The sequence below is a fragment of the Tachypleus tridentatus genome, chromosome 7, assembly GCF_004210375.1.
Source record: "Tachypleus tridentatus isolate NWPU-2018 chromosome 7, ASM421037v1, whole genome shotgun sequence".
Classification (NCBI taxonomy): Eukaryota; Metazoa; Arthropoda; class Merostomata; order Xiphosura; family Limulidae; genus Tachypleus; species Tachypleus tridentatus.
This window is the reverse complement of record NC_134831.1, coordinates 116304428-116316486: the sequence shown is the minus strand read 5'-3', so window position 1 is coordinate 116316486 and position 12059 is coordinate 116304428. Positions and strand designations below refer to the sequence as shown.

The window sequence follows — 12059 nt, the reverse complement described above, 5'->3', positions numbered from 1 at the left end:
GTAAACAACCCATCGCTCATTTAAATAAATGTGTAGAAAGCAAAATCTGAAATAATACATAACCAGTCTTCCACCCTACTGTTTTACATCAGAAAAAAAAATATAACATTGAAACAGGGAGACCATAACTCACGTGTTGATGGCACGGATGGGTGGTGTGGACTGAGACGTGATGATAACCTCCCTCTCTCTCCGTGTTGCGCACGTGTCCTGTACGCATCCCGTCCTCGTCTATCCAAATGACATACCCGTTTGTTTACCCTGTATTGGAATCTGATGCAACTTTACCACTTCATTAGGAAATCAGGTTTAGGTTTAACTTTATCTCGGAACACTGCTGAAGCAAAAATGTTTCTTCTTAGGAGAAATATAAAGCATACTCTTATGTAAAAATATAGATTTGCTTTAATTATTCATGGGCATCCTCGTACCCCTTGGGAATCATCTTCGCACCCCCTAGGGGTGCGGGCACCCCTGGTTAAGAACCCCTGTCCTAGTGAGTTATGATTATTACAGTTATGCAACAGAAAGTTCTTTACAACTTGAATTATTGTAGTTTTTCTCTTACTGCTGTAGACTAGATGTAAATATTGGTTTTATGCTATTTATTTATTTTTTTTAACTTTGTTTTGTTTTACCTCAATTTCCTTTTATGAATTTTACAGAATTTACTTTTACGTTTTTACCGGACGTTTGGCACAGATAGCCTTGCTGCTTTGTGCCATAAAACACTAAATCAACCAACCAACTTAACATTCATTTAATATACTGCCAGAGCTCTTACTTAACATTACAGATGTAGCATTTTAATGGCATATCTTGATTCAACATTCTCTCAATTTCTGCCTGTAAATGCACAGGAGTCTGTAGGTGTGTGTTTTGAAATTAGGGAATACCTATACACTTAAGTAATTTAATAGACATACTTAATTTTGGCATATCGTGTTTTTAGTTAATTTTGAAGTAGTTTTTGTTTGTTAATTGATTATTATTAGTACTTAGAAATAATTATCTTTGTTAGAGATGTTTGTTATTGTGAGATTTAATATACCAGCAAGAATTAAAATATATAAATTTGTAATATTAAATTCAGTGACATGTAAAGTAATATCAAAACTTAGATAACTCTTGTGTAATTGATTGATTTATAAACATTTAGAATTGTGTTCCAAATTAAATTTAGAGATTTCTATGGAGTTAACAAATAACTGTAAATTAATCACATTTCATAATTTCACAGTGGCTAGTAGCAGTTTTAGTTTTTCATAGCCAATCACTCACAGTATGTATCTCTTATAATTACAGACTCGATACAAGGATTGGCAGGAAGGTGTCTTGCAGTCCTCATATTTTACTGAACGTTTGCTAGAAGCGAACAGCTACTTACAACAGTACGAAATGAGTGTCATGCCACCTGGTTGGATCTGCAGCTGGGACAGGTATGGACAATCAGGGTGTTTCTCTTTTTCCCCTGGACTGATTACTTCAGTCAGCTTTGTTTCACTTTCTTATAACAATTGTAAAAACAGTTATGTTCTTAGGAATATGATTTCCTGCCACATAAGTTTCATTGCCTCTGGAGCTTAGAACATTTAGTTGGCATGTAATGGTTTATGGTTTTTGATAAATATAAATTCTAATGCCTGTTTATGAGGCTTTCAAAGTTTCTTCTTTTGACAACCTGAAATAAGAAGTTAGCCTTACCAGATCTGAAGATTCATGGAACTGTAAAACAACATTAGAACATTTCTTGATGCTAAGAAAAACCAAGGGTGTTACTGCTTCTATTGGTTAAGCCATTCCTGTGGCCAATGACTTAAGTTTGTAGCAGAATTGGGTGAGGAGTGACAGACATCACTTCTACAACGTAGTGGAGGATCTCAACCCTGGATAACAGGTTGGAGCACCAAGTAAGGTAGGATATAACTGACTTTCTTTACTTTCAACCTGAAGTGAGTAGGGTTTTCATTACTTCAATAGGATATTGAGTTCTGTATTTAAAATTAAACAATTTAAACAAGACTAGGAGGCTTGTATGGGTTTTTTTTGCTTACTAAATTGGTTCCTGTATGGGGCTATAATATTATTTCTGTATTTGAAACTCTAGTTTAACATTATTAATAATGTCTACCATAACATCTGAAATTTTAGTTTGGTGTTATTTAACATTTGTTAGTAGAAAAGATTTTATATCTGACCAAATTACCTCAAACTCCAAGAGAAGTGGTCCATGTCTTAAATAATTTAAAACAACACTTTTGTAAAATTCTTTTTACAATTAAAAGGACTAGAACATTAAAATCATTATATGATAAGTAATTATTAAAGCCAGGGACTTGTCCTAGAAAGAACTACATGTATTTTGGTGTAAATATATGTCATCTTGCCTATGTGAAAAATGTTCCAAGTCTAGAATAGTACAATCCATATTTGAGAGTGAAGTCACATCTTGGCAAAGAAAATGTCTTTTTGGTTCTCATTGACTTGAGATGTATCAAGAAAAGTGATGTGTTTTTATAAATAGTAAACTGGCATCCATCTTTATGTAAATAAAATGGCATGGCATGGCTCTGTGATAGTAAGTGAAGCTGCAAAGAACTGACAGAAATACACTATTTCACCATATTGTGAAGCTATAACCTTGCATAGAGTTGAAATTCAGTTTGACCTTGGAGAAATAAACTCTCTGTATAAAAGTAAAATTACATCTTGGCTAAGGGAAATGACACATCTCAGCTTTAATAACTGTATATTTTTTCCAGAATCACAGGCCAAGTTTTCATCAGTCTATATTTGCAACTCTTTCAAGAAGGAAAATACCTGTTTCTTTTGTATCTTTTTTTTTTTATAACTTCTTAACCAATGAGATGGGTCTGCAATAAAGAATAATGTTGTAATAAACCAGATTAGTCTCATCTCTTCTGCATCCAAGGAGGATTCTATCAATATTATCCACAAATCATGATGCTTAATATGTTTATTTCCTAAGGATGGATTAAACTATGAAAACCTTTTAAGAATGCTTGTTGTGGTCAGTAGACAACATAATATAAACCTATATGTGTTTTTATGACAAAAATAAGTTATTTTTCATTAATCAAACTCAAGAAGGTTGGACCTCGGTAACCATCATAAACAGTTTTGGTCATCATCAGTTTGATGACATGTGGAACTTAGTTGTTGCTATTGTGGACAAGAATCCATCAATCATTAATCTTGCACAAGAACAATAATTTCAATCACGTATTCAAGAGAAGGATTATCAAAACACACACACACAAATTAGCTTGATAATTGGATTGTGTGGAAAACGTTTTTGAAAGAGAGGCATTTGTGGTTTTGTATCATTGTTTTTTCTAAAAAACAAACAATTGGTAATGTATTACATGTCCATAGAAGTAATAAATGTTTGTAATGTGATGCAACAGTAGTTTCAGTTTGTGCTTTGGTAATATTATTTGGGTATATATTGAATAAATGTTTTTATATATTGAATAAATGTTTTATAAAAGTTTATTTCAATTTCTGTTCAACAGCATTTCTGTGTTTTGGTATCTCTCAAACACTTTTTGTTTATGAACAGGCTCTGATTATAGAATCACTAGAATTAGAGAACAAAAGACAACAGAAACTAAATGTTGAACGTATAAAGAGTGATCTGTAGGTGGCAGTTATTAAAATAATGAGTTTTAACGCTCTACCATATATATTAAAGTACGGTAGTGAAGTTGAAAAAGTTAGATCACCTAGTGAAACATTGTGAAAAGGGTTCACTGTCACCATTTAATTATTTTATTTTATTTTTTTGCTATAAAAAAGCAACAAAAAACAGTTGATTTAATACACAGTCTGTAAGATTGCTTGTTTTCTTCAGTCAAATATACATGAGCTAGTATCTATATGGTACAGCAAATTATAGGTAACACTAACTTTTTTTCTGTGAAATGCATAAGAAACTCCATCAGTAAATAGTAGGATTAATTACAGTACTAGTTTTATTTGTGTGTGACTAACAGCCATAAAAACACCCAAAAGTTGGTTTGTAGTTTAGAAAGAGTTGTTATAAAACCATGGTGGAGTACATTGGTAATTCTAAAATTCAGTGGACAAAGACAAAAAAATTAGTGACTCTTTGGATGGTATAATTGGAGGTATCTGATTTGATGTATTTAACCATTTACTGCAACAAGCAGATTTGCCACATGATATCACATTTCTTCATAGTGTGGGATACTCATGCCCTTTTGGATTTTCCAACATAGTACTGGGCATCCAAACATCACCAGCAAAAGCACAGCTAATGGATATTGATGTTGACAAAAGGTCAAATTCTAAATTTCATTTTTCTTAAGTGGATAATTGAAACTTTTCAAGAACTCACCAGAAATTTAAGTACACACTTGAAGGATTAAATATGGACAATGATAATTTATTAAAGATAGTCATGTATTTTTCTTGCATTCCAGATTAAGTATATAAAACACATATTCAGATTTTTTTGTAAATTGATTCATCAATGTTAGGCTGGGTGAAAGAATTAGACAAGTTTATTTTGAGCCAAAACTACAAACTTTACAATAGGTATGTAGTGCACTAGCCTGTGTGGTATTAATCCAGTGGTACATTAGTCTTTTATCTGTCAAAAACCATCAAAAGAAACAGAGACCCTTACATACTACCATTTGTTTGGTCTTCTCTCTGATTTGTGGTGATTTTAACAGTTTATATGTACTAATTATGGTCCAATGTGCGATTGGAATTCTGCTCTACTAATTTTAGAAGTATCTATGAATGTTGAGTAATGTCAGAGCTTCATAGACCCCCCACCCATCAAACAAGGTTCATTGTCAACCTTCAACAGGAAGGTACAGTTTACTTTCCAACCTTATGTTTCAACAGGAAGGTACAGTTTACTTTCCAACCTTATGTTTCAACAGGAAGGTACCATCTGAACTTATGTTTCAATGAGAATGTACAGTCTACTTTTTGACCTTATGTTTCAACAGGAAGGTACAGTTTACTTTCCAACCTTATGTTTCAACAAGAAGGTATAGATTACTTTCCAACCTTATGTTTCAATGGGAAGGTATAGATTACTTTCTAACTCTACCCAACAGGAAGGTACAGTTTACTTTCCAACCTTATGTTTCAACAGGAAGGTATAGATTACTTTCTAACTCTACCCAACAGTAAGGTACAGTTTACTTTTCAACCTTATGTTTCAACAGGAAGGTACAGTTTACTTTCCAACCTTATGTTTCAACAGGAAGGTAAGGTTACTTTCTAACTCTCTACCCAACAGTAAGGTACAGTTTACTTTCCAACCTCATGTTTCAACAGGAAGGTACAGTTTACTTTCCAACCTTATGTTTCAACAGGAAGGTACAGTTTACTTTCCAACCTTATGTTTCAACAGGAAGGTACAGTTTACTTTCCAACCTTATGTTTCAACAGGAAGGTACAGTTTACTTTCCAACCTCATGTTTCAACAGGAAGGTACAGTTTACTTTCCAACCTTATGTTTCAACAGGAAGGTACAGTTTACTTTCCAACCTTATGTTTCAACAGGAAGGTACAGTTTACTTTCCAACCTTATGTTTCAACAGTAAGGTACAGTTTACTTTCCAACCTCATGTTTCAACAGGAAGGTACAGTTTACTTTCCAACCTTATGTTTCAACAGGAAGGTACAGTTTACTTTCCAACCTTATGTTTCAACAGGAAGGTACAGTTTACTTTCCAACCTTATGTTTCAACAGGAAGGTATAGATTACTTTCTAACTCTCTACCCAACAGTAAGGTACAGTTTACTTTCCAACCTCATGTTTCAACAGGAAGGTACAGTCTACTGTGTGAACTTATATTTCAACAGCACAGTGTAGTCTACTTTTAACCTTATGTTTCAACAGGAAGGTATGGATTACTTTCTAACTCTACCCAACAGTAAGGTACAGTTTACTTTCCAACCTTATGTTTCAACAGGAAGGTACAGTCTACTGGGTGAACTTATATTTCAACAGCACAGTGTAGTCTACTTTCCAGCCTTATGTTTCAACAGGAAGGTATGGATTACTTTCTAACTCTCTACCCAACAGGAAAGTATAGATTACTTTCCAACCTTATGTTTCAACTGGAAGGTATGGATTACTTTCTAACTCTCTACCCAACAGGAAGGTATAGATTACTTTCTAACTCTCTACCTAACAGGAAAGTTGGTTTTGTGTATTTCAATTTATAGAAAGTTCTAATTTGTTTCCCTCTTTCTACCGAACAAGAAGGTTGGTTTCATGTATTTTGTTCTAATGTCTGGACATGGTGTTCTGGCTCTCATTGTGGTATGAATGATCCAACAAGAGGGTTTAATCCACTAAACAGATTTTGTTATGGTGGGAAAGTCTTATGCTTTTCTTCTTTTATAGCAGGAATATTCATTTACTACTTTTTTATTTATAAAGGAACAATAAAACAATTTCTGTACTGGATATGCTAAAACCATTAAACAGAATCAATCCCCTGTACATATTAGCACCCATGTCAACTTGGGTAGTACTGTCGTGCCTTCAGTTACTATATTATTGTACAGAAAGTTCTAAATCCACATCCTTCCTAGTGCTGCAACAAGTTTGTATTTTTATTTTCCATCTTTTACCACCTACTTTTATAGGAATTTATTTCACACTCGTATTTTTCCTTTAAATTATTACCAGCACCAAGATATGGTCTACTTCCTACATTTGTTCTCATCAGTAAAAATATTGATTTGTTTCCTTTCACAAAAAGGTGTATTATCTTTCATAACTTTGCTCCAAGAGAAGCTGTCACTTAAGCAATAAACTATAGTTAGTAAGTAGTATTTCAGGGAGAAAAAACAAACCTCTATCTTTATGATTCATGTAATAAAAATAATTCAGGTGTTGTAATTTCTTTCATACAAGTATTGTTATCCTGGTGATGAAATGTGTTATATCAAAATTAACTGAACTCTTTGTTTGTAGGTGAATGTATCTACCTTATTAACCAATGTACAGTGTATTTCAATTTCAGAATTTAAAAAAAAAAAGGATGGCCTTACAAAGTGGTTACTTCTACTCTGAGGGTTGGAAATATGCAGCTATATCAAAACTGTGTTCCTGGAGACTTTTGAAGTTTTAATCAGTTAATTAAATGTTATTAATTGTATCAATAAAGAATTGTTGTTATGAATTTTTTTCTTATTGTTGTCTCCATGACTTTCTGAAAATGTGGATGTTGACAGAAAGGAAAGTTTTTATCTGTTTGTTGATCTTTTTGAAAGATGTTTATAATTTATTAGTGCATGTTTAAAGTTTTAAAAAGTCAAAGTTTTTCAATTATATTTGAAATGAAATTGGTGTCAGTGTTAAGTGTTGAGTGTAAATACATTTTAAATGTTAATACATTTTGCCTTGTATTTTGTAATAAATTTTTATTTTTCATATATGATACCAACTGTTTACTTTTCATTTTTTCCTGATTACTGTTTTGAGTTTTAAATATTGCACAAGTTATTTTGCTAAAAATGTATTAGGCATAACTTTACAAAAATAAACCTGGTATCTTTATTGGGATTTCCTTCTTTTTTGCCTGTTCCCTTTCCCCATCCTTCACCTCATAGGAACCACAAGAGGTACTTCTATGCCAATCAGGAAACTGGTTTTTCTCAGTGGGATTTCCCTGTCATAACAGCTTCTCCTAAGGAAAACTTGTCACAAGATAAAGACAACCTGTCAGTGATCCATAGCACCAAATCAGCTACATTTTCTTCACAACCCTCTCAAAGTACCCAGAATCCATCTGTATCATCATCTATATCCAGGAACAAACCTGCCAGAACTCTAGTCTCTGCATCACATGTACATCTTGAGCCAGCTTGTTCTGTACCCAGTGTATCGTCAGCCGTGGAATCATCCTTATCAGTTACTGAGTCAGCAGAACCCTCAGAGATAGTTGTTGAATCATCTCAGTCAGCCACTGTTACTCAACCATCAACTCATCCATTCACCTCTGTCTTACCAGCTATGAAGTCATCTTATTCAGGACTTTCAACATTTCTTACTACAAACCATTCTACATCAGGTTTGAGTAAATTATATTAAACTAGAGTGCATTCTTTACCAGAATATATTCTTCAACTCTGATGTTGGGACTTAAGTTGTATTGGCATGTTTGTATTTCATAAAAATTATAATTTCAAACCACTGTATATAAAACCTGGAATTATTTATGATAATTATCTTCTGATCAAGGCAAGCAACCTCTTTATATATATATATATAAAATAAAAATCAATCCTATAGTGAGTATAGATACTTAATTATAATTTTTTATAAATAAAAACAAGCCCAAACAAAAGTAGAAAATGTTGCACTAACAAAAGGATCCCCAAAGTACAGGTTTGGGAGATAACTGAAGAGGTAGGACCCACGTTGCAGTGGGGATACACCGTCCATCCGTCTTAACCTTCATTCACCAATCTCACATGAAGAATAATTAAATAATCAAAGGAATAGAAATAAAAATTAGGAGAGTGAGATGCAAGTGTTCAAGCCCACAACATCCCACATCTATATCACCCTTCACTGCCTGCAGACAGTTGTGGAGAGGTGACTGCTCTCCAAAGTAAAGAATAATACAATAATAAATAATGAAGAGGAAAAGAAAGGCATTATCACTTGGGAGTAAGTAAGTTAAATAAACTTTCCTTATGAGGTTGGCATTTCGGTCCCCATCATGGTGATAAGGCATTTTGTATTATAGCAGCATCTTTTATTTTTGGGCTTGTTTTTGTTTGTAGCAAGTTATCATTAATCAGAGCTTTGGATTTGCTGTTTTTAATGCAGTCCTTTTTGAGTATGTTTTATTTTTATTTTACTGTTCAGTATTAAAGTTCTATATATAGATGATTGATTGTAATACACTGTTACATCTGTATTTATAAATATAAGAATGCAATGCATTGTTTCATTAGTTGGGTTCCTTTGCACTGCTATAATCATGAGTATGCAGAAACAGGGATCCCATTTGCCCACTCCCAAACATTGTGAAGTATATATAATCACATAAGCTTAATAAATAATTTTAAGAAATACAAGAATGTTCTATGTGCTCCTACAACTTTGCTAGCCTCGCTGCAGTTGTTTTCAGAAATGGCACCACTGATAAACAAGATAAGATTATAATGAATTATTTATTTCATTATTCAAAGTTACGATCCCTTGTGGAATACCTTTGTGTTATTGTTGAGTACGTTTATAGTATAAAACTGAACTTCTGTACATCAGTGTGCTCGTAACTTTGTCCAGTTCAGTTCTATGACATGTCAACATAAAATAATCCAAAACTGTTTTTGTATGTGTTTGTGTTTTTTCCAGACCAATCAGCAAGTGTTGTGGCCTTTGTTTCTCATCTCCTTTCTGATTCACCACCACCACCCCCTGGTGTGGAATCCCCACCACCTCCACCAGGTGTAGACTCACCTCCTCCACTTCCTAAAACACCACCACCACCACCACCTGACAGCACAGAATTAGAAGAAGGAGAAATCCCAGAAGTTGAAATGGATGTCGAGGCTGTTGGTGATGGAGATAACCCATCAAGTACATACACTTCTTTTTTCTGTACTTACACCACCACCACCACCACCACCTTTACTTAGCAAGAAGAATTATTATTCATTGACTACCAGTGCCTCTTCAAGTTTAGCCCAGAACCAAGATCAGTCCTACGTGATAGCTAAACCACCACAGCCACTATCAGTGAGCAGTTATGTAACTAGCAGTTCAACAAAAAGCACGTATCAACCATTAGTGTCACCCATGTCATTTGAAGAAAATTACTTTATCAGGAGTGAACCTTCCTCCATTTCAGGACCTTCCACGTCTGCTGAAGCAACACCTGTAGCCCCAGTATGTAGTAGTAGCAACCAAGAGCCACAGTCCAGTTCATCTTCAAAGAAAGACAAAAAAAAGGTTAGTTTACCCATCATTTCTGCTCTGTGTGGATTTCTATCTTACCAACATCATGTGCTTACGTACAGATATGTAGTGGCATTTATAAACAATGCTATTTATCATTTATCAACAAAAATGTATATATTTGGAGTGTAAGAACTAGAATCAATGTCAAAGTAATAAAAATTTAAGCAGGAAAAAAAACAATTAAATTTATTACTTAAGTGAAAAGTATCTGTAATGTTTTATCTTATTAAAATTAAACCTGTAATGTTTTATCTTATTAAAATTATGCCTTTTCTAACACAATTCATTTGGATGAAGTTTTATACTTGGGTTTAATTTGCCTGTATTTCATTTAGGTTATGAGTTATGACTGAACCATATGATGTAACTGAATATGACAAATTAATATCAAAGATAAAAGTAAAATAATGAAGTTACTGATGCAGCACAAACAACTTGTTTATTCTATTTATGACGAATATCACTTTAACCTTTTGTTAATGAAAACTAAGCAACATTTCTCTGGCACATCTTTAATGTGTCACACTTACCTTGGAAACTTTGTAAGTGAACAAAATAAGCTATTCTTTCTGAACACAAGTAACAGTGAAAAATAACTGGCTTCTGCCATTTAAAATGTAGATAACTGTTTGAAGTTATCATGGTTTATCCAATGACACTAATTTTTTCTGTTTCTGTGAAGTTATTTGTTGAGAGTAGACCCATTCAAAGCTTTTGTGTCATTTTCTTTTAACATGTAAATTATTTAAGAGAATTTCTTTTTTCTTTGCAGTCAAAATTATCTTCGGGTTTATCACTGAAGAAGAAAAATATCCCATCTCTTGTACAGAAGTGGGAGAACATTAAGAAACAGCAACAACGAGAGAACAAAGAAAAATCTGACAATGATCAAAAAGTTTCAACAACTGTGAACCAGCCTTAAGTATCCTGAGTGAAAACTTTTCAGACTAATTACATTTCAGATAAAAATAATTGTAAAAGATGCAGATTGTGATGAAAGCACATTTGCTCTCAAAGTGTTGCAATGGAATATTGGTTTATGCCGAGAAGAGCAGGAAGTTTATAAATCTTATTTGGGTTTAAATCAACAGACGTGCATGTGAACAGACAAAACACACCTGTGTGTGTGATATTACAGCACACATTGTAACAATGAACTGTTCAGTTGTTGGTGAAAAGCAGAGCAGAGGACATTGCTTTGTGTGTATAAGGATACACAATATGTATGTATATAAATGTATAAATAATAAAGGTAACATTTCAGAGCATTGATACGAGATGTTGAGTATATCCTGTTAAGGTATGGAAATACAGATATTACAGTGATCAATGTTTGAATGATTCCTTGTAAACTTAGTGGATAAATGATTCCGTATAAACTTAGTACAAGTGTGTATGATTGAGGAGAGTGACAAATGTTTCTTTTCACATTACTGGTGATTTTTGTCAGATAGTACAGTATCTAAGCGAGCCATTGTTATGTATTTACAGTTCCAATGGAGTCTGTGAATATTTAAAAATATATTTGTGTTGGTTTATGCTTAACTAACCCTGTCCTATCTTGAAGAAAATATAAAAGACAAGATTATGGAATACCTCTATCGACGAATCTAAACTCTTTCAAAGAATGGGATATTTGAAATATTTCTCCATGTGTGCTTTATTGTGAAACCAATCACGAGAATTTTGTAACACTTGTACATATTAAAAAATAACCACAAGAAAAAATTGGCAAACTTTGTTTTTACTGCACATTGAACTTACCTAACTTTACCATATGGTTTAACACAAAGTTCTTGTGTTATTGAGTATTGAATTTCTGTGTTAAATTGATATCTTGTGTAACTGAGGGTTATCGGTTTGAATCCCCATCACACCAAACATGCTCACCCTCTTACCCATGGAGGCATTATAATGTTACGGTCAAACCCCACCATTCATTGGTAAAAAGAGTTGGCAGTGAGTGGTGATGACTAGCTGCCTTCCCTCTGGTCTTGCACTACTAAATTAGGGACGGCTAACAGAGACAGCCCTTGTGTAGTTTTGTGTGAAATTCAAAAATCTG

The 12059-nt window shown here is 33.5% G+C and overlaps 1 protein-coding gene across 2 annotated transcripts in view; it reads left to right on the top strand.

Annotated features, from left to right (window-relative positions):
- The window catches only part of LOC143256452 (uncharacterized), a 61823-nt gene extending 50559 nt beyond the window's left edge, over positions 1 to 11264 (top strand). The window contains exons 12-15 of one of the 2 annotated variants that reach the window (XM_076513698.1): positions 1306 to 1439; positions 7633 to 8093; positions 9389 to 9985; positions 10767 to 11264. In XM_076513698.1, coding sequence (XP_076369813.1) covers positions 1306 to 1439; positions 7633 to 8093; positions 9389 to 9672 — 879 coding nt within the window. In that variant the 3' untranslated portion in view covers positions 9673 to 9985; positions 10767 to 11264. Of the gene's footprint in view, positions 1 to 1305; positions 1916 to 7632; positions 8094 to 9388; positions 9986 to 10766 lie in introns of those variants that run through there. The other variant, XM_076513699.1, reaches the window with a different exon arrangement.
- The last annotated feature ends 795 nt before the right edge of the window (positions 11265 to 12059 follow it).